Source organism: Panthera pardus, unplaced genomic scaffold (assembly GCF_024362965.1).
Source record: "Panthera pardus isolate Hobbes unplaced genomic scaffold, ASM2436296v1 HiC_scaffold_19, whole genome shotgun sequence".
Classification (NCBI taxonomy): Eukaryota; Metazoa; Chordata; class Mammalia; order Carnivora; family Felidae; genus Panthera; species Panthera pardus.
The window spans coordinates 7237731-7260583 of record NW_026526754.1 but is presented as its reverse complement, the minus strand read 5'-3'; the positions used below and the strand labels follow the sequence as shown (position 1 = coordinate 7260583).

The 22853-nt window shown below is 49.5% G+C and overlaps 1 protein-coding gene across 7 annotated transcripts; it reads right to left on the bottom strand.

The window, feature by feature from the left end:
- Positions 1–1581: 1581 nt before the first annotated feature.
- On the bottom strand, positions 1582–22775 carry SLC9A5 (solute carrier family 9 member A5). Of its 7 annotated transcripts, none has more exons than XM_053906537.1 (17): positions 21168–22766; positions 17608–17910; positions 15714–15877; positions 15445–15523; positions 14997–15174; positions 14203–14423; positions 13785–13987; positions 13473–13562; positions 13308–13378; positions 12454–12583; positions 11896–11987; positions 11607–11733; positions 10099–10146; positions 7601–7771; positions 7008–7074; positions 6197–6331; positions 1582–3031 (listed from the first exon to the last, which is right to left on the bottom strand). In XM_053906537.1, exons 1-17 carry the CDS (start codon positions 21358–21360, stop codon positions 2559–2561), a joined length of 2745 nt encoding a protein of 914 aa, XP_053762512.1. In that variant the 5' UTR covers positions 21361–22766; the 3' UTR covers positions 1582–2558. The 7 variants fall into 7 exon arrangements, with proteins under 7 accessions (XP_053762512.1, XP_053762510.1, XP_053762511.1 ...); XM_053906535.1 differs by having other exon boundaries at positions 7008–7077; positions 21168–22761; XM_053906536.1 differs by having other exon boundaries at positions 7008–7077; positions 11896–11984; positions 21168–22758.
- Positions 22776–22853: the final 78 nt, after the last annotated feature.

The following is a 22853-nucleotide window of genomic DNA, read 5'->3' as shown; positions in this document are numbered from 1 at the left end:
CTCCTAGGTTTTTGCCATGTGTGCTCTGGGCATCCTTTGTTTATACTGTTCTACCTGGAATGCACCCACCCAACTTTGCCTATATTGTCTGAATCCCTACACACACTCTCACCCACACTAGCTCCTCCCAAAGCCTTCTCAAATCTCCTCAGGCCCCCACAGCACTTTCCTTGCTCCTTGCCTTGCGATATAAGACCTGTAGTGGCATGGGGTGCCCAGGTGGCTCAAAATACTTCTTGGGGTACCTGGGTGGCTGTTGGCTGATTTCAGCTCAGGTCATGATCTCATGGTTTGTGAGATGGAGCTTTGCATCGGGCTCTGTGCTGGCAGCATAGAGCCTGCTTGAGATTCTCTCTCCCTTTCTCTCTGCCCCTCCTGAGCATGTTCTCTCAAAATAAACTTAAAAAAAAAGACCTGTAATGGCAAACATTTATGATCCCTTACTGTGGGCCATGCTGTGTACTAGATTCTTATTTTGTCATTTCATCCTGACAGCAAACTTATAAAATAACTGTTATTCTGTCTTAGAGATGAGGACACTGAGGCTCACAGAGTATATGTAGCATGCCTAAGCTGACATAACTGGTAAGTGACAATGGACTGTTTAACTACCAGGCCCTATCACTGCCAAGTATAAACAATGTGAGGGCAAAGCTCAAGTCACTCCTCCTCCCATTTTCCCATTCATAACACAGAAAAAGTAAATGCTTGTTGACTAAATATGTAACCTTCACAGCATCCAGAGTCCTTCAGATCTATAGAAACAGAAAGTAGGTTAGTGATTACCTAGGGCTGGGCAGTAGGGGATGAGGAGTGGTTGCCAATAGGCACAGGGTTTTCTGGGGATAATTAAAATGTTCCAAACTTAGATTGTGATGAGGGTTGCACAACTCGTAAATATATTAAAAACCACCAATCTGTATATTTTAAATGGGTGAGTTTTATAGTATATTATATACCATATGTTATATATGTTTTATATATATAGCATATGTTATATCTCAATATAGTCAGTTATTTTCTTAAAAGTTCTTCAGACACAGTGGAAATTAAATTTGGGACTGATACTACCTAAGGGTCTCCTTTTTGTTCCTAGATGTTTCTGGACCCCACACTACCTAATTTGTAGTGTAAACTCATAGAGTAACCACCTCCCTGGATATTGGCCTCCCATCTGCCATGTGCAGAGTATTTCTGTTTATTTGTCCTACGCCTGCCTCCAGGTTTTCAAGGAAGGCTTATCTGGTCCTAGTATGTAGTGGCTGCATCTTTGGGTACCTGGGGATCTATCTTCTGGGGTCTCTTTCCCTGCTGGTCTCCCCATTTTCTGTGACCCTGTGCCCATACAGTGATCCCTGGACTACTACTGCAGGCTCCCTGCTCAGGGGACCATATTGGGAAGGGAGGAAGGAAAAAGGAAGAGGGCCAGCACGCCTAACAGTCCTTCCCAGGATTCCCCTCCATGCTCTATCCTAGAAGCCCCAAGGCAGGCAGTTGCAAGTTTCTGCTTCCCTCACTAGATACCCCAGTTGCTCCCACCCCCACCCCTAGAGCCACCCCCCCATGGACACAGGACACCCATCCATCTGAGAGATATTTAATGTGTCTCAGGTTCAAGATACAAGACACAAAGCAGGTACTAACCCCAGGAAAGTTACCTGCCACCCAGACAGCCCCCTTATTACTTCAGCCAGGCATCCCAGCCCCCAGAGCAGTGGAGTGGTGGCCCTGGAATACCTGGCTTCTTTCCTATTTGGGGAATGTCAAGGTGGTAGTGTCCCAGAGGCCACTATCTCCCCTCCTTAGAAAATATAGACCCAGGGATCTGAAAGTTCCAGACTTGGATGCAGAGCAGCATATCTTCAGAGTGACCCCTGCCAAGAAACAGCCCTGATCTGAAGCGAGGCCCAGCCCTGTGGCCTTGATCCTGTAAAAGAAAGAACTATGGCCCCAATAAATGTCAGCAAAGTATAGGAGATAAAGCAAGAATTGGACACAGATTCCCACTGCCCCTCAAAAATTGGCTATAGGTAGCTGACCCAACAGGTAACAAAGCCTAAGGTTGAGACCTGCTCCACCTCCCACCCCAGTGCCTCTGAGGACCAGCCCCTCAAGGAGCCTCATTGCCAGGGTGCTGTCCTTGAGCTGGTGCTGGGGTGAGTGAAGGGCAGGAAAGGCCAGCATTAGCTGTGGAATGATGCCTTGCTTTGGGGGCAGGAACAGCTGCCTAGAGTGACTCCCGGGGGGTCCACTGGGGAAAGAGCATCAGCTTCCCAAGTGGGTGGGCCTAGCTCCTAGAAGCTCTGGACTGGGTCTTTAGCCAGGGTAAGGGCCTTAGTGAAAGGGAAGATGGCAGGAATTAGGAGCAGGGAGGATAGTGAAAGTGCCCCTGTGAGGACCAGCCCAACACCCTTCTGACCTGCCACAAGGAAGCCCAGTTGCTAGTTCAGGCTCCTCTGGCCCCCTGTCAGGCTAAGTGGGCTCCTCTGTCTCTGCCTATTGCCCAGGGAAGACTTCCCATGGGGGATCCAGCCTCCTACTCCTCCTTGAGTCTTGGGCTACAGCCGGCTACCTTTGTTGAACTGGATGCACCAGTGGGAGTTGGCTGTGCCTGGACTAAGATGGGTGCGGTCCTCATATCCCATGAGGGGCTGTAGCTCCTGCTGCTGGGGGATGTCAGCGCTGCTTTCACTGCGAGAGCGGCCAGCTTTGGCTAGGCTTGGGGGAAAGGCGAAGCTAGGGCGTGAATCATACGGCAGGTTGAAAGGGTGCTGAGGCTCTTCAGCAGCCAGTGGGCAAGGAGGCAAGCGGGTCACAGTTGGGGCTTGGGTACAGGGTGGGGATGCCAGGCTCTCCAGGGATGAGATGCTTTGGTTCCAGCCTGTCTGCATGTCCACAGGCACAATCTTGGTGGTTTCCGAGGACACGTAGACTGCCAGATCTCCCTGCCCACTCTTCCAGGGTAGCTCCTTCTCTGCACAGGTTGGGGAGGGGGGGATGATGCGTGGGCTTGGGCACACCTCAAGGCTCCCTAGGGACAGAGAATACACACGAACTCATTAGTAACACATTGGAATCCTTCTCAAGTATAACTGCATTTTCATAAATAAATTCATTCCACATTTGCCCTATTACATCCATTTGTGTAATTAGTTGATGAATGCCTTGCCGAGGGAAAGCACTACAGCTGGTTTTGCTCTCATGGTATCCTCAGCACCTAGAACAGGCCTAGGCACATAGTAGTTGCTTGGCAAATACTGACTAAACAAATGAAAATAACTAAAGCAAGAGAAAGCAAGAGCCAGGCAGGAAAAAAGCCCATCTGCGATCAGCCCTCACCGACTTGCAGCACTGGCATAAGAAACCATATCCTGCCAGGCCCATCCCAGAGGAGACAGCAGTGAGGGTGAGGAATATCTCAAGGCTCTACACCAAAGGCTTTGGTGCTGGACACCCTGCCTGAGCACCCATAACAGCCCTTTGGCGGGACAGAGCCCAGGAGTGTGAGCTCATGCAAACCCAATAGTAGGCTAACACTGTGCCACAAAGGGGACCTGAGCCAGGAGTCCCAGGACTGCTGGCAGCCAGGATGGAAGACTGGGCCACTGCATGGCAGGAAGTTGGAGGTTCTGAAAGAGGAAACCTGGGAAAGAGAAACCCCTGGACACCTACCGCCCCCTGCTCTCCAAGTCAAGCACGATGCCTTGCGTATAACAGGTGCACATACATACCTGCTCATTGATAAAGTCCTGAGCAGTCAAGTACAGTATGAAATGTATTGATGCTGTGATTGGAAGTAAAACTACCTCTCTTAAAAGACCTGGAATATTACATTTTCACAACAACGACCAAACTAAAACAGCAAAAGAATTCAGTCTTCACCTTTGGAGGATGCTTCACTGGTTTGAAAACCGATTAGTGAAAGGAATAAAATCAAGCATTTATCTATTCCAGTATGAACTGTACCTCAAAGTAACAAAGTCATTGACGAGAAGTTTTTTTAATAGAAGAATTGCTAGTAACGCAGACGAAAAAACAATGTAGAAAATGACCACTGTACAACCCTGGATGAAATGTTGGATCTAGCAATGATTATCAGTGACTGCTAAGACTGGTGAAACACTGATGGCGAACTTCATAATGGACGGGGCTAACATCTGAACCCAATGATCAATATTAACCTCACAAAAGAGAAACAGTGATATAGGATGTGTTTCCTGATGTGATACAAACTACACCATTGCTACCTCTCAAGTAAGTATTCTTACCAAAACATCTAAACTGAAATCTGATCTAGATTTAATTGCTGGTTTAAAGGAAATAAAAGGCATGGTGGAACATATTAAATGATGCTTTGGGGATGCAATCAGCAAAATCCAGACAAGGAAAGACTGTGGGACAAATAACCAGATTATTTCAATAAATACATTGGAGGGACACCTAGGTGGCTCGTCGGTTGAGCATCTGACTCTTGATTTTGGCTCAGGTCATGATCTCACAGTTGTGGGACCAATCCCTGTGATGGGGTCTGTGCTGTAACGCAGAGCCTGTCTTGGATTCTGCCTCTCCCTTTCTCTCTCTCTCTGCCCCTCCACTGCTCACGTGCGTGCATATTGTCTCTCTCAAAATAAATAAATAAATAAATAAATAAATAAATAAATAAATAAATAAATAAATATTTTTTAAGAAGAGCTTTTAAAAAGGTAATAATGGGGCGCCTGGGTGGCTCAGTCGGCTAAGCGTCCGACCTCAGCTCAGGTCAAGATCTCGCAGTTCGTGGGTTCGAGCCCCGCGTCAGGCTCCGTGCTGACAGTTCAGAGCCTGGAGCCTGTTTCAGATTCTGTGTCTCCCTCTGTCTCTGACCCTCCCCTGTTCATGCTCTATCTCTCTCTGTCTCAAAAATAAATAAACGTTAAAAAAATTTTTTTAAAAAAAAGGTAATAATGAATAAATACATTGGAAGGGGAAAAAGGAGGTATGGGACCTGTAAATCAGGGCTTTTCAACCTTGACACCACTGACAAGATGGAACACAGATACTTTGTTGTAGGGCTGTCCTGTGTATCACAGGGTATGTAGCAGCATCCCTGGCTTCTACCCACTACATGCAAGTGCACCTCTTCAGCTGTGGCAACCAAAAATGTCTCCAGATATTGCCAGATGTCCCCTGTGGGCAAAATCACTCCACTACCACCCCCTTGAGAACCATTGCTGTAGGTTAAAAGAGACTTATCAACCAAATGTCATGTGAGGGCCTTATCTGGATTTTTATTTTAACAAACCTACTGTAAAAAAAAGAATATTAAGACAATCAGGGAAATTTGAACACTGGATATTTGACGACAGGGACTTTAGATATAATAATAGTACTGCAGTTGTATTTTTTAAGAAGAATCCCTATCTTTTAAAGATGCATGCTTAAGTATTTATTGACAAGGTGATATATTTGAGATTTGCTTCAAAAGAACCCAGTGAAGAGAGGGGCAAAGGTGAGGGGAGAGATGAAATAAGATTGGTTAGGAGTAGGTAATTATTGAAGCAGGGTAATAGGCAGTTAACTTTGTGATTCTGTCTATTATATATTTTGTTATTTTCTATAAGAAGACATTTTAAAACGACACTTGAGGATGCTGGAGCCAACTAGCAATGATATGAGTAAGTTAGGTCTCCACATATGGAAAAATGTATGTATTGTTTTTTATCTGCTGTAATGCCATTTTGATGAATTCAGGCTCCTCCCCCAGGTCAGGTGGCCACTTTCACCAGGTGCTCTCTACCTGAGGGCAGGTGTGCTGAGCATGAGTCACAACAGAGCCTGGTGTTAGGTTTGCTTGTCACCTCATATTCCTAGCTAGACTGTAAAGGGAGGCAATGAGGCAGTGAAAAAGGTGTAGGTTTTGGGAGTCAGATGGGTCAGGTTCAAATTCCAGTTCTGCTGTGGGTTGCTGGACAAATCCTAAGTCCCTTTTTTCTCTACGAACTCAGTTTCCCCACCTTGGTTATTGTGAGGATTGAATTAGATCAGGTATGTCAGATTCCTGATATAAAGGAGATGCTCAGGAAATGCTGGTTGGTAAAGAAATGAGTAGGAAAAGGGAGTTGTCTGGAGGAAAGGCCATGCGTGAAGAGGGAAGAAGGCAGCTGCACAGCTCCCGCTTGCCCCAGGTGGGGGTGGGGGGCTGGGAGGAAGCCATTACCTGAGACCTTGACCTCTTGGAGAACCTCACTGGTGGCCCGAGCCACAAAGATGATCCCCTCGTCGTCCTCCTTCTCTGTCTCCGAACTGTCACTCTCTTCCTCCTCCTCAGACTCCACAGTTAAGATCACAGCAGCTGGACAGGGACAAGAGCTGAGTGGGGGTGGCCAGCCCAGCAGCTGCCTCTTGGTACTGCATGATGCCAAACCAGCTCCCTGTCCACCCAGGCAGAGCCCACGGCTGGCAGAGCCTCCCCACCTTATCTTCTGGCTCTTTCAGCACTGGACTAGTGGGTTGGGGCTGAAGAGGAAGCTAAGTGGGGCTACAGAGCCCTAGGAGGCCACCAGAGACAGCAGAGTCCTCAGAGGAAGCCAGGAGGGAAGTCATACTTTCTAGCTCCTCCATCATCTTCTCTCAGCCCTGAAGCCCCATCATCAACTGAAAACATGAGCATCAGGAGAGCTGGAAGACCCATCAATGCTCAGCTCATCCAAAAAACTCCTGGTTTTGTAGGCAGGACACTGGGCCCCATGGGTGACCCATCCTTCAAGCTCCCCCCTTCTCCATGACACCTTCTCCCTGTCCTTAAGGCCTCTAACCTGTAGTTATATACTAGATACCTCCTGTCACAAATTAAGAACTGCTTAGAACATGTCCAGCTTTGAAATCAGGTAAGCCCAAGAGGTCCCTGAGGGAAGGAGTCTCAGTCCATGGCACTGAATGTAGCACAGAGGAGATCCTCCAGGTTTTGGCTGATGGGCCTCTGCCCCCCACCCCATCCTCAGCTCCCCCCACCCCTAATCCCTGCTTGCCTGTGTCCTGAACGCTCAGGTTTCGAGGAGGTTTCCCATTTGTGGCCTCAGTGTTAGCTAAACCATCCTTCTGAGGACCAAGAAAAAAAAACCCTAAGTCTCTGGCCCTGGCTCAAAATCCCAACCCTGTTGTCTGGTAGGGTCTTCCTGACATAGTTGGGGAGGGAATCTATATCAATCCCAGTGGTTCCATCAGCCCTTGGCCCCCCAGCCAACTGTAGAGTCTAAGTAACCTATGCCCCAGCAAGGGCTCTGGATGCCTCAGCCTGGGCTGCATTAGGCACTCTTGGAGCGCCCCCTCCCCCTGACCTCAGGAACCTGCCTTTCTCATGCTGGGTCACTTCTGGTAGGAGGTCCTGCTGCCTCCCAGGATGTGACCACAAAGCAAGACGCAGATCTCCCTCAAAAGGGCTCACCTTACCCTTCTGGGACTCTAGGAAGATACAAAAGGGAACCCAAACTATTGCAGCCACCAAGACCCTGAGGGTTAACCAACTAGGGGTTCCCCTGGGCTGGATTCCAATACTTGAGAGCTCAAAACTATGTGTCATCAGCCTCCAGCCCCAAACAGAAGTCCCAGAGAAAGCACATGCCTTCTTGCGACTGGTCTTGCGAGGTCGTGGCTTGCTCTTGGTGAAGCAGATGTTGTGCTTGGTGGACTTAAAGGACTCCAGCCGCCGTTTCATGTTCTGCTGGAAGACCTCCTTGTCCTGCCGTTCCTGTGCATCCTCTGAGATGAAGTGGCGGCTGCAGCTGGCTTTGTACTGGCAATGACAGGCCCACCCTGCCATGAGGCCAGGAGCCTTGGCCTCCCACAGGAGACCAGGCCATAGCACCATGTGCACGATAGACCCTCCCAGCCCCATTTTTCCAGAACTAGCCATGGATTAAAAAAACAAAAAGTACAAAAGGAACCCAGCCAGACACTCTGCATTCTCAGTTCACTGGGGGAATAACTTCCCTTTATCACTTAACCTATCCCCCCAAATCTGGCTGTCCCTATCCTCCACACTACCCTTCCCCAATTTTCTCTGATATGAGGTAACAAGAGGCAGGGGACCCTGTATCTTGTCCCTTGGGGCTGCAATGAGACTGTGGGGGACATTTCCTTCTTTGCCCTTCCATTTAAGGAGCCTGGTCCCTGTGCCTGGCCCACACACCCCTATCCAGCTATATAGGATTCTCCCTCTATGAGAAACTCTCCAGCCAGCCATTTCTGCAACAACCTTGGACTTCCAGAACTATCTCTCCTGACACCCTGGACTCTTTTGATCCCAAAAGCCACCTGCACCCAATTTAGGACCACTCCCATCATCTATTCCTTCCCACTCTTTCTCACAAACACCAAGCCCATTACATACCGACCTAGACTGCCAAAAAGAAGTACTGCCATCTGGTCCAAATCACCTTATCTGGGCTCACCTCCCTAGCACGACCCTTTCTTACAACTTGTATTTTCTGCTGCCCCAATCCAGTTCTAAGAGCTCCCTTCAAGTTTTCCATCTGCCTTCCCCCACCTAATCACCGAGAGGGATCCCTCTTTGCTGGGGGTGCAGGAATCCAGCTCCCTCACAGGCGTACCCTGAACCCTGGCCTCCACTTTGCTCAGCCCATTCCTCCCTGCCTCCATCAGCTCCCTGCTCCCTCCCATTTCCCGGCCCTCCAGCACCTTCACTCCTTCTCTCATCAGGCCAACCAGCCCACCACCCTGCTTTTAAGCATGCCCCTGGCCCATTCTCCCCTGAAGAAAGCCTTTTCATTAAGGCCACTGCTTCCCTTTTGCTGCCAAACTTTTATACTTTGATTCTGATACTTTCCCTTATACCCATTACTTTCTTAAATACCAGAAATACAACTCCAGGGTCCACAAGTCCACAGTGCTTTCTCCCTGGTCACCAATGCCATGGCATGATCTCTGGTTAGGCACTGGTCTGACTTCTGTGCAGCATCCAGCCGTCCTTCTGGCCCAGGCCTCCAAGACACCATCTGCTACTGCGCATCTCCTCTCCTTTGCTGGTTCCCATTCCTTTTCTCCCATGTGCATTTCTCACAGTGTTGTCCTTGGCCTTCATGTCTCACCTCCAAAAGCTCTCTGCAGTGAACTCTCCATTCCCCCAGCTTCAGCTAGCCCAGTCACAGACATCATGCAGCCATCACACCAGCTGCATGAATCACCTGGGCGATTTATTAAGGCCATAGATTCTTAGTCCCATTCCACACTACAAAATCAGAATCTCCAGGAGGTAAAGCCAGGAATATGTAGTCTAGCAAGCTCCCCCAAGGGATTCTGATGTTTCCAGGTGAGGAAATCTCTGACAATAAAGACTGTTTATGTTTATTTCCAGCCCTTATCTCTGAAACTATAATCTCATATTTGTAACTCCATACTAAACAATCTGTCTCTCTCTCTCGGATAACATTTCTGTGAAGAACATGAAGAATTATGGCAGAACTAGTTGAGTAACCATACCCAAAAATGCTTGATCCATGGCAGTCTAGAGGAAAGTCTTTAGTAGCATGCCACAGGGCTCTGTCCTCAGCTCTACCCTATTCAACTTTTTATGTTGATTTGGATAAATATAAAGTTAACAGGCTTAGCAAATTTTCACATGATGTGAATCTGAACAGATATTTGGTGCCAAACATGGGATCCAAACGATGCACTGATGGGCTAAATCAAATAAAATGACATTTAACGGGGATAAGCATAGTCTTCCTCCAGTTTTGTTTTGTTTTGTTTTCTAATTGATTACATAAGAACTGGTTGAACTGCACCCATTGACCAATCTTATGCACACACATCCATAGACAACCAATCGTTATGTACAACCTGATGTGATACAATACATAATACAAAGCACACCTACTGAATGTTCCTGAATCTGACCAGGCCTCTAGATTTAAGTACCAGGAAATACAGGGGATGGAGGAACATGTTAAACATCGCCACTGGAATATAATTAGCAAAATCTACAAAATGGGAAATTCCCTGAGACAAAGTATCCAGTTTTTTCAATAAATAAATAGCAAGTGGGAGAAAAGGAGAAGGAAGTATTAGAGATTTTTTTCTTTAATAAAGAGAAATATTTACCAAATGCAAAATGTGGGCTTTATTTGGATCCTGATTTAAACAAACCACCTGGAAAAAAGATGATTATGAATACTGACTGGATATTTCATGTGAGAAGAAATTATTGTTATTTGTTATAAGCGATAATCACACTACTATTTTATACATACATTGTATACGTAGACTTCTTGCCACATAGAGATACATATTGAAATATTTAGAGGTGAAAAAAAAAGAAAAAAAAAAGAAATATTTAGAGGTGATATGCTATGTCTGGAGTTTGCTTTAAGATAAAAAAGTGTGGATGGGATGAGGTAGAGGTACAGAATATAACAAGATCAACCATGCATTGATAATTAGGGGAGCTGAGTAATGCATAAATCAGTAATTTTATTCTGTCTAGTTTTGTGAGTGAGATGTGCCTTAAGAAAAAAGTAAACAAAATGAAACAAAACCCCCCACAGGTTGGATGAGACAGAGTTGAATAGCCATTAACTGAGGAAGACATGGGAGTATGCCTGATTGTAAGGACATTTTGGGGCCTCAGAGTGGTAAGACAAAGCTGGAGGGATTCAGAACATCGGGAAGAGACTTGCAAGTTCTAGAACTAAAAAGGTAAGAAAGCCTCTATGCCCTGCTGTGGTGAACCACATCTAGAGCTGCATTCAGGGCCTTGTTTCTTATGACCAGAGAAGACATAGGGAGACAAGGGAGAGGGGATGCTGGCCTGAGGGCAAGAAGGACTGTGTGAAAATGAACTGTCTTGAAACCTTTGAAGGCTTATTCTGCAGAGCTGCAGAGAGTCAAATTATAACCCGTGCCAGCAAGTTAAAGGAAGCCAGTTCTGTCTCAACCGTAGAAACAATCTTGACTGTTAAAACTGCCAGGAATGGTAACAGCTGCCTTCCCATTTCTGAAAAGTTCAAGGTAATGGCATGCTGCCCCCTTGTGGGGTTGCAACAGATTCCTTCCTGAATGGGTTGGACCATTCCAGCCTGAGCTTCCTGACCTGCATTAGACTAACACTACCTACAAGAGATGTCTGCCTTCCCCATACTAAGCTGGTCCCACAGGCTTCCTCAGCACTTCTGTTTCTGCCTGTGACCCCATCAAGCCTTCTGTAGTCCATCCCCTCCTCTCCCCCTCAAGACAACCACTCAATCCTATGTGCTCCTCTCCTTTACCACCACCCAACTCTGATCCAGTGTTTCACTCCAGCCTCCCAACTGGCTCTCCCAGCCTCGCACCTCGCCCCTCCAATTTGGTCTATGCTCTGCTACCAGAAGAAGATATCTTTAAACAGTGCTTATATCAGCCCAACCCTTTCCAAAAAAAAAAAAAAAAAAAAAAAAAAAAGCTAAATGTTATTACAAGATAATGCCCATGCTCTTCCACTGGGCACTTATAGCTCTTCACTAGCTGGTGCCAATTGCCTCTTGAGCCTGCAGTCATGGTCTCCCCAGACCACTCCCCCAAATGCCCCCCACCTCCACTCCCCTTTGGAACTCTTACACCCTCCCTGCTCTCACCCTGCGGCGTGGCTTGTAGAGGCCTCCACAGAGCAGATGGTGCATCACAGCATCCTCACGGTCCCGGCCGCTGCGCACTGTGTCAATCACCTGCAGATCCAGACACGCTCCACTGCCACTCTCCCTTCTGCAGGAAGCAGGGAACATGTGTGCTAAGGAGGGGCCAGGAGGCACAGGCCAGGGGAAGGGCAAAAAGCAAAAGTGCCCACAAATCTTTCCCAGAAGGGATGCAGAGAGAGGGCCCAAGAGAGAGGAGCTTGAGGAATTGGAGGGGGGTTCAAGGACTTACAACAGGTTCGTGACAGATGTCTCTGCCATAGAATTGCGGCTGGGCATAGAGGGCAGAGTGAGACCTGTGGAGGACAAGATATGGCCTCCCTGCTGGGGCCAAGACAGAGGTCAGAAAGCAAGCAGATTGAGGGTACCCCAGACAGTCAAAGGGTAATAAAAACAACAAGAGTTAACACTTATTCTGTTCTTTTGATCATCTAGGTACTATGCTATGCACTTTACATATTGAATCCACAAAATTCTGTGACATATGTATTCTTATTCCTGCTTTCTTACAACAGAGGAAACAGGCTGAGAGAGGATAAGGGACTTAACCAAGGTCACAAGTCTGTAAGTGATAAGACTTGAACTGCATCTCCTGACTCTAGAGTCTAGCTGTTTCTCAACTTTCTCTACTCCTTGCCAGACTCTGAATTCAGCATCAGGTCAGGCTGGTTTCTGCAGGTGCCACTTTACCAGTCTGCTAGGAATTCCCAACTCCCCGCTCAGGTCCTACCTGCTTGTCACTCCCTCCTGCCCTGCTCTGCTGGCTACCCACCACTGGCTGCTGGCCCACCTGGTCCACGAAGCTGATGGCATCCCGGATGTTGAGTCGATAGTACACATCCCAGATCTGGTCCCGGATGCGGTAGGCTGACCGTCGCATCAGCAGCTGACTCAGGTACTTCTTGTCAAACTGTTCCCACCTACAGAAGATGTCAGGCCCAGGCCTGAGTCCCATCCCCAAGGCCCAGCTGGCTGGCCCTTCCTCAGATGAGGTAGGGGCACTGCCAGCATCAGCCTGGCTCTCTTGGTATAGGCCTCTCAGCCAGGGAGAATATTGAAGCTAGTCCCCACCCTTATGGAACTTACAGCATTATAGGAAAGCCTGACATTAAATTGAAGTTATTACAAATAACCAGAATTGCAACAATAACAAGAACTACAAAGGATAATTATAGAGTATGATAGGGATTCGTCCTAGTCAGCGAGGCCAGGGAATGCCTCCCTAGGGACTTGATGCCTATAGTGAGATCTGAAGGAGAAACAGTGGTTAAGAAGGTGAGAAGGTAAGAAAATGTTCTAATACACAGAATATGTGCAAAGGTCCCAATGGCAGGGTAGGGGAGCACAATGAGTCCTGAGGTTCTAAACCAGGGTCCATGTAATTAGCAGGCAGACAGTCAAGGACAGAGCACAGCATGATGAGGCTGGAGTCTGGAAGGTGCCAGACCACACAGGGCCAGGCAGGCCTCACTGCGAAGACTTGTCTTATCCTGAGAGTACTGGGATGCCACTGAAAGGGCTCCTGGCAGAGGTCACCCAGCCCAAGCCTGGCTGTGTCCCTTCTCAGAAGTGTGGCACATCCCCAGTGCTGCCCTGGCTGGTGGGTCTGCTGCTGCTGAAGGAGCCTTGGGGGAGCTCCCTCACCTGTCCCTCCAGTAGTGATAGCCATGGTGCCCCACAACGTCCTCCACTGCAGCCAGAATGTGGTCAAAAGTCTAGAAGGGGGGTGGGTAGGGGGACTGGATCAGGACTCTGCTTAAAATAGAAGGAAGAGAGGTATAGGTGGAGGGATGGGGTTCTGGTACCCACGTGCTCATGCAGCTCCTGGTTCAGGGTGGGTTTGTGATGCTCACTCCTCTTCACCTTCAGCCACTTGACCAGTGGCTTGATGGTTAAGCCCTATGGACAGGCAGCAGGTGAGCCCTGCCCTATCCAGTTCCCTGCCTTTCTTTCCCCATAATTAGGCCTCAGCTTCAGTACCTCCACCTCACTGCACTCAAGGTCTGAGAAGTCAGGCCCCTGTATCCCCCAATAGAAAGAAGAGCCCCTGTCCCAAAGGCTCCATGCCTCCCCCAGGGCCTGTTGGACCTTCTCCCTACCCAGCCTCATGGGCTCTCCCACCTGCACAATGACTGTGAAGAAGACCACCACAATAGTGGTGGCCACAAAGTAGTCCTTGGCAGGGACCTTGGTCTTGTCCAGTAGGATGACGAGAGCGAAGGCCACAGCCCCACGCAGGCCCCCATAGGACATCACCACCTGGTCAATCTTGTCCAGAGGGACCAGCCGGAACTGATTCAGCACCCACGTCTGCAGGACTACGCCTACAGCAGGAGGGAGGCCAGTGGGAGCAGGGCTTTGGTAGTGGAGGACCCAGGAGTGGATGGTACCAAGTATCTGGGCTAAGGTCTGACAGGGGCTAGGAAGGATGAACAATAGTGGGGAGGCTTAGGAATTGACAAGGATATGGACTCAGACTAGGAGATGAGCTGGGGCAGGGCAGGAAGTAGAGTGGGAAAGCAGAGGGTGCTGGCAATACCGAGGGCTCGGAAGAACAGGATGAAGAAGAGGGTGCCCAGCACCAGCCCAGAATCCCAGGCCCACTTAGAAGAGTCCACAGCCGAGATGCCAAGCAGCATGAAGATGACTGTCTCAGCACAGCTGGCTAGAGTCTTCATTGTGTATTTGACAGCCGTGCGTGACTTATGGGAGATGTTGGCCTCCACGTACTTCTTACAGCCTAGGCCACACATAGTCACCCTGGAAGAGGAATTGACAGAAAGGACAAGTAAGGAGGGGTTGCAGAAGCACAGCCTCTGGGGTTCAAGCGTGCTGCAGGAGGGGTGTTGCCCATCACAGGATGTCAGACCATCAGGGCTGAAGCCCAAGGAGGCATGGAGACAGTCTCAGAACAACTAGTGGGGCTCTTAGGATAAGGGTCCAAGTCTCCAAGTTCCCATTCAGTGCCTCCTGGAGAGGCAGGTGGGAGAAACATGCTCTGACTAGCATCCTTTCTAGGCACCTTTTGCAGTACTGTAGCCACTAGAGCCAGTGGCACCAGGCCTTGAGATCCACTTCTAGCTCAGCCTATACCCCAGAGAGCACTTCAGGAAGAGGAAGACTAGGTTCTGCAGTGCCCAGGGCAATTCTAGAGGTAGATCCTGAAATATGACGTGAGGTTTACTGTCTTCCCAGGGGAATTTGAGGCTCCCACTACCACAAGGGCACAGGGAAACCTATTGCCTCCTTAGGGTCTTGCTTCTGTCCATGTGAGGGGCAACCATCTCCAATGCCCCCTCCCAGCTGCCTGCATGCAAGGCCCCCAGGACTCACGCAAGAATAGCAGAGAGAGAGGCCATTTCAGCAGTGAGGTAGGCTGCATAGGCGAGGAGGAAGACCAGCAGCGGCTCGATGATGCGGACCCGCTTGGTGAAGCGTGTGGTCAGGGCCAGGAGGAAGGCAAAGACTAAGCCCACGGCTGCCCCGCCCAGACTGACCACAAACAGGGAGGCTGGGGGAGGAGTGGGTTGTCAGCGTGACCCCTGGCCTGGACCCCACCCGGGCGGATAAGACTGCTGCCTGGCAGGGAGTAGAGGACAATGCCCACTGTACTCCCAGGGGTCAGGATCCCAGAGCCAGGATCCCAGGAAAGCCCCTCCTTCTCAGGTTCTCAGGGCCCCATTTCTCTATAGAGGAGAATGAGGCAACCCAACAGCCTCCTCTGTCCTGATGCAGTAGGGGGCAGGACTCAGCAACCCAGCCAAAGCGGGAAAATACTGACCGACTCCTTTCAGGTAGTCAGTGGCCTGCACATTGGCAGAGCCCATCTCCACAAAGGAGTTGCAGACCTTGTACAGCACCTGAGTGAGAAGATGAGAGTCAGGAGAAAGGAGGGGGAAGGTTCAACTGGGACTACTGGGAGAGGGTGAAATCTGAGATTGTATTTCTTACCCAGGGAACCCAGGGAAGGGTCTGAGCATGCTCAGACACCCAAATAGTCAGAGCATGGCAACAGGGGTCAGGGAATGGCAGCCAGCTGAGCACTCTCACCACGGTGACAGCATCATTGAGCAGGGACTCGCCAAAGACGATGATAAAGAGAGTGTCGTTGACATGCACCTCCTCAAAGACAGCCAGCACAGCCACAGGGTCCACCGCTGAGATGAGGCTCCCAAATAGCAGAAAGTCCAGCAAGCTGGCCTGCACTCGAGGGGCTTTTGAGGGATAGATGGGGGACAGCAGTTGGCGAGGTATCCAGTTTCCCACAGCATTCCCTGTGACAAGCCCTGGCTCCACCCCTACTGTGGAAACAAGGATACCCAGAGAGGACTTGGGATGGTGAACACAGCATCAGCCCGCAGGTCAGGACACTTGAGCCTAGGGCCTGGCTTTGCCACTTACCAGCTCTGTGATGTTGGTGCTGTCACTGTCACATGACTTCTCTTAAGCCATGCCTCCTCATCTGCCTACCTCACGAGATTGCTGCAAAATCAACCCAGGAGATGGCTAAGAAAGCTCTACATAACCTGAAAAGTTAAGGTGGCACTGACAATAAAATCTGCAGCTACAGTAATAAGAACCACCAGCAGGTGGAAATTGGCTGCTGACTGGCTTTATTAGGGAGATAGTGCTTTCTCCCACCCTTGTGGTTCTCAGCCTAAAGGATATGACACTCAGAATACTCAGCAGAAGGGGTAGGGGCTGTCGATCTGTGAGGGCTAAGTATGGTAGGAAAAGCACCCACCGTTGGGAGATCTTGAACATGTCATAAAATCTCTGTTAGCCTGTTTCCTCATGTATATATTGTGAATAATAACAGTATCTACCTCAAAAAGTCCTTTATTTAGCCAGAGTCTAACACAAAGTAAGTACCTAATAGATATTACCTATTATTAGGATTATTATTATTACTATTATTGGTACTATTATTATGGTCTGATGTCCTCCCTTCCCTTCCTGCCCCAAAGAGTTCACTCACCCATTAGGAAAACCAGGTAGGAGGCCTCAAGTAGAAATTGCAAACCTCTCTTTGTACCTTGGAAGAAGTCTGAATTATCAACATTCCGAGTTGAATGGATTTTGGTGCAGGAAATAAGGAAGAAGGGAGCAGGAAAGGCAGTCTGAGGGCAAAGAACCTCAGTAAAACAGACCTCTCCTGCTAACCTTTATCAAATGAGTTTAAGGGCCTCTATTTCTCCATCTATTAAATGGGACAAATTATACCCCAATAGAGTAGCTATAAAGAGTCCATGTGATAAGTAAAGATATAATATCCAGGGTAATGTATTGCATTCTGTGGATGTATAATATGGATTTATCAAAAATAATAAAGGCACCTGGCTGGCTCAATCAGAAGAGCATGTGACTCTTGATCTCAGGGTTGTGAGTTTGAGCCCCATGCTGGGTGTAGAGATTACTTTTAAAAAAATCTAAAGGGGTGTCTGGCTGGCTCAGTCAGAAAAGCATGCAACCCTTGATCTTGGGGTTGTACGTTCAAGCCCCACGTTGCATATAGAGATTACTTAAAACTAAAATCTTAAAAAATTATTATAATAAATAAATAGATCTTAATAAAAAAAATAATAATAACAGAAAACCACCCTAATGTGGCCTGGGCAGAGCCAGGATGGCTGGCCCTCGCAGGAATGGTGAATTGTGCCTCAAGGGAGCAAGGCTGGCAAATGGCAGTGTGGTAACAGAGGGCAGGAGGCAGCAGTAGTAATGCAGGCTTCTCAGCCTCAGCAGCCCACACATAGCTGGGAGCCAGGCCTCTGCTCAGCTGTCATGCTGCAGAAGCCCAGACTCAACTGGCAGAGACCTAAATGAAGGCTGTAGGCCCATCTGGAGTATTGCCTTGCACTCCAGGTGGGAAGGACCTAAGAACTCTCAGGGCATGGCTCCAGAGGTGAAGAAGGGGGTTGGTCCAGGTTCTAGGGTCACTCACCCACAAGTCCAGCCTGCTGCAGGCCCCAGAGGGCAGCACCTGTTGTGAAGGCATTCCAGAGTGTGCCCACCACAGCATAGGTGAGGATGGCACCCAAATTATCAAAGAACAGCCGGCTAGGCATGAAATAGCCTGAGTCCAGCACAATAGGAGGCAGCAGGAAGAGGAAGAACGTGCCTGGCTCCAGCTGGTACTCAGCTTTCTTGGCCACAGCCAAGACAATGCCTCCAAGCACCAGTCCCAGCAAAATCAGCAGGCAGCTCTCAGGGACCAGTGATGTCACCTTCCGAGACAAGTGAAACACTACAATGCAAGAAGAGGGCAGGATGCATCAGCTTATTGGACACACACACACACACACATACACACACGTCCGCACAACACATATACACTGGCCTATAACCTCCCACTCTTAGAAGGTTATCCAAGGACAGGAACCCTGACCCCGAGACCAAGGAAAGAGAAAAGAAATGCAGGACTACTAGAATCTCCAACCTCCATGCCCATAAACCCTCCACTGCAGCTAGAGTTGTCTGTTTCTTGGTGTTCCTGTCATGGTAACCTAGGCCTTTGCTTGCTATTTCCATTTCTGGCAATGCCCCCTCCTCTCTACTCTCATCCTCAGGGCATCTCACCTTTCTCTGATCTCCCTTATCCGTAACCATTATTTGAGCCTCAGCAAATGTTATTTGGTATATTTCTGTGTATAACATAGCTGTAAAAATCAGGGCCTCTAGATCCAGGCTGCCTGGGTTTGAAGACTACCTCCCCTATTTACTAGTTCTGTGACCTCAGAGCACATAACTTCACCTCTCTTTCAGTTTTCTCATCAGCAAAATAGGAATAAAAACAGTAGTGATCTCATAGGATTGTTGTGATGTTCAAATAAAGCAATCTACTCAATAGCACTTAGCCCAATGCTTTATCATAATCACTCAATAAATGTTACCTAATATATTATTGAGTCCTGCCTCCCTAACTAGACCATAATGCATATTATACATCCTAACAGCACTGTAGACCTCCTAGCCCAATGTGCTTTTCATTATAATGCCTCAACTAAGGAAACAGTAGTTGAAAAACATTGGGTTTAGCGGTAAGACGATCCCTCATTCTTCAGGCTCTGTCGCTTTCTAATTGTATGATCACGAACTAATTTACCTGAACTTCAATCTCTTCTCCTATAATATGAGAAAACTACCTATTACACAAGGTGGGTATAAAATGATACAGTGTGAATGTGCCCACCAGGATATCACACATATAGTAGGTTCTCAACAAATATTAATTAAAAATGACTCTGAGGAAGGGACACCTGGTCAGTTGAGTAGGTGGAGCATGTGACTCTTAATCTTGGGGTTGTGAGTTCAAGTTGGGTACAGAGATTACTTAAAAATAAAAAATCTTTAGGGGTGTCTTGGTGGCTCAGTTGGTTGGGCGGCCAACTTCGGCTCAAGTCATGATCTCACGGCTCGTGGGTTCGAGCCCCGCGGTGGGCTCTGTTCTGACAGCTCGTAGCCTGGAGCCTGCTTCGGATTCTGTGTCTCCCTCTCTCTCTACCCCTCCTCTGCTCGCACTCTGTCTCTGTATCAATGGTAAATAAACATTAAAAATAATTTTTTAATAAAAAATCTTAAAAAAAAATGACCGGGGGAAAATAATGACAGACTTGTCCCCCAGGAAAAGAAGACGAAGCATGTAATGGGTTTCTAGCACTATCGCCACTCCTACCTTTCCCCACTAAAATAAGTCATTTTGTCTCTCCCTTGGGCCCTGAGATCTCAAGTGAACAACTCTCCCCATACTTGGAGTGGCAGGTAGTGAAGAAGCCTCCATGTTAGCCTATGTGAGACCCAATGCCAAGACAGTGCCCTTTGGAAGTCGTATCCAAAGGGCTTCAGGCAGTTCCTGGTACATAGTGGGATCTATATAAATATTTGTTGAATAAAAAGGAAAACAAAAGAAAACAAACCTTCTAGTAATAAAGCTGAGGGAAGGTATTCCAATCTCTCCCCTCCTCTGTGAGAAGGTTTTTTGTTTTTTGTGGTGTGTGTGTGTGTGTGTGTGTGTGTGTGTGTGTGTAGCTGTTGAAGAGGCTATCTTTGCGTACCCCCAGAGGAGTTGGCATCCAATTATGGGGGAAACTACAGTCATTACTATAAACCCTAAATAAGACAAGCACTTTCCTACAACCCATAGATCCTCAGTAAACCCAATTCTTGGTTCCCAAATCTGAGGCTTCTCCCACCTTACTCTCACTGCTGACAGACCCTAAGGCAAATTCAGTCATAGATCTGCCCATACACATCCCTCCCTACTTTTAGTTTCCCTCTCCTCTCCTTCAGGGACTCTATTCCATCCTCACCTCCACAGCATGCATCAGCCCCCACAATGCAATCCAAAACCCATCACCAAAGTCTGCTCTCAGGCAGAAGTAGGCTCCCTGAAGGCATTTCAGCCCCCACTTTCCATTATTAATGGGCTGACAGAACAGAGTGGAAAGTTCTTCTGCCCCTGCCCAGCAACTCCTCCCCACCAACAGAGTCCCTTGGTAGGGGGGTGGTGGGCAGTAGAGGGGCAAATTCTAAGCTATGTAATTCCTACATGAAGACTGTATTGGTGAGACTGGAGTACAGGCTGTGCCAGCATAGCTGGGGAGTGAGTAGCAACGCTCAGCTATAATTAGTCACCCCCAGAGCAGAGCCTGCAGAACAGGGAGAGGGAGGAGGGTCTCTGGTGGGAGGAAGGGCCACTGGCTGCTCAGAAGTGGGGAGGCAGAGGCAGAAGTAAGGAAAAGCAGCTCTATTCAAGGTAAGCAATGTGAAGCACAAGTTGTGCAGACAGAAGGAGGTCGGCTGTACGAAACCACCTAGTGTAGGCAGCATATAGTAAGCAAGGCCCTGATAAATAAGGTGGGTTTTTGTTGTTGTTGTTGTTGTTGTTGTTGTTTTGTTTGTTTGTTTTACCCCTGAAGTGGGAAGAATGTAGATCTGAATTATGGGGGGGGGGGGGGGTGCCGCTAAGCACACCTAAAGAACAGTGCATCTATAGGGGAGCAGAAGGGGACTAGAGAAAAACTGACAGTCTAGTATCCCAAGAAAGTGGACACTTGGACGTGGTCTCCTGGGAAGACTGCTTCTTCAGGACCAAGATGCCTGAGCTTTCCGGAGAACGCTATCCCTTCAATGTCCCCACTCATCCTCGTCGCTGACAGAGGGTTCTAGGAGGCTGGAGATTGCTGGAGGAGGGGCCAGACCGAAGGGTTTACTGCAAGGGTAAGAGGGGAGCAGAGAGGGCAAAGGAGTCTAGGGATGAGGCTGGAGAGAGCAAAGGCAGCCCTTAGGGAAGGCAAAGCCTCAGACCCCCCCCCCCCCCCCCCGCGCGAAGGGGAGGAGGCAGAGCCACAAGAGAGGGCGCAGGAACTCTGTGAGAGCCCGGATTTGTGGAATCGGAGCCTGAGTCCTGGCACTGTGCAAGAAGCCGGCCCAGATCTGGCGACTAGGGGGTGGGGGTGGGTCCGCTGCCAGCCACCGGCCTGGCTTTCCCACAGACGCACTCACCTATTTTGGCCAGGCTGGCCACCAGGATCCACAGGGCTACCAGGTAGGGCGCCTCCACCTCGTGCCACTGCCAGCGGAAGAGCGCCAGCCCTGGAGGAGGCTCGCCGGGCGACCCCGGCTCCCGGGTGGGCTCTTCGGTTGCGGCCGCCCCCGCCAGGGGCAGCCAGAGCAGCGGTAGTGCTGCGCACAGCATCCTGCCGACTGCCTAGCCGCCCTCCCGGCACCGCACGGCCGCCGGCCTCGCGTCGCCGCCGCGCCTACCGGCCGCCCCCGCGTCACGAGCACGTGGGGCCCGCTCCCCCCAATCCTGGCTCCGAAACCCCCAAGCCGGGTCCGGACTCCTAGACCGTGCTCCGGACGCCCGGACTCTGGACCCCTGCTCCTCCCCCACTAAACCATTCTCAGCTCTGGAAATCCCCCAGTGCAGCTCTCCCCCAAGTCCCGAAACCTATTCCTTCGAGTCCGCTCCTCCAAACCTTCCTCAAAGCTCCCCCGACCCGGTTTCAGAACTGTAAGCCCCCACAGCCTTCCAGAGGCACTACTGTCCCACCCGCCCAAGGCTGCAGCCTGCGGGGGGTGAGGGGGGAGGGGCGGGGTCCAGGCCCGAGGGGCGCGTCTCCACAGCTAGTGCAGACCCGCGGCGAGCTGCCCACTGCTGTTACCAAAGGCTCGGGCCCCGACGCTGCCCCGTGCAGACTGCAGGTGGCAGTGCGCCGCCGCCCTCCGGAGCCTAGGACCCCCTACGGGCCCCCGCCCAGACCAGAGCTGCGCACGCGCATTGGGCGCGCCCAGAAAGCCGTGAGGGACAACGCTGTCCTCCAAGTCCCCAGAAACTCCAAGGCCTAGATTAGGCCCGGCTCTCCCCAGGCTGAAAAGAAAGCTGTTCCTCTTTATCTCCCAAACCGAGGAGCACCCGGCCACACTTTCCATCAAACTACAAGGAAGTCTCCTCACCTTTTTCTTGAAACTGAAGGGAACGTATCTTCTTTCCCTAAACTATGGAAAACCCAGCCTATCAATTCCCTTCAAACTAAGAGGGATCCACTCACCTTTTCCCCCAAACCTGAGGAGGCATTCGGCTAATCTCGCCCCAAACTGAGGAGGACCGACTCCATTTTTCATTCAAGCTGAGAAGCAACCACCCCACTTCTTCGCCCAAACTGAGGAAAAATATGTTCTACCTCCCCACTCAAACTGAGTCATCACATCATTTTCCCAGAGCTGAGGGGCATCTTCTTACCCCAACTAAAGGGAAATCATCCCACCTCTTCCTTCATACTGAGTGGAATGTATTTTCACCTCTTGCTCCAAACTTAAAGGGACCCATCTGCATGCTTTCCCCAAATGATGTAATCCCATCCACTTCATCCCTCAAACTGAAGGAATCGGGGCCATCTCATCCCTAAACCCAGGGAGACCTGGCTGGCCACTATCTGAAGAAATATCCGCGCCACCTGCCCGAAGAATTCCTTGACCAGAGCGCAGCCTCATCGCCCCCAAGCCCAAAGAAAGCCTCCCTGACATGGGTGCGCTCTTGAAGGCGGGGCGCGAGCTTGGGTTTTCCCGCCGGCCGAGCCAGTGAACTAACGGAATCACGATCGCGCCCTCTGACTGGCTGGCGACAAGCCTCGCCTCCAGCAGTGGTAGCTCCCCACTGCGTGTTCAGGGACTACTCTTAGCTCCACC

Bases quoted from the DNA above. Each gene is read 5' to 3' on its own strand.
- SLC9A5 (XM_053906535.1), bottom strand. From the start codon at position 21,360: ATGCTGTGCGCAGCACTACCGCTGCTCTGGCTGCCCCTGGCGGGGGCG. The intron at 17,911-21,167 runs GTGAGTGCGTCT...CTTGCATTGTAG, and splicing joins GGCCAGCCTGGCCAAAATAG to TGTTTCACTTGTCTCGGAAG. The intron at 12,584-13,307 runs GTGAGGGAGCTC...CATCTTCTGTAG, and splicing joins TATCACTACTGGAGGGACAG to GTGGGAACAGTTTGACAAGA.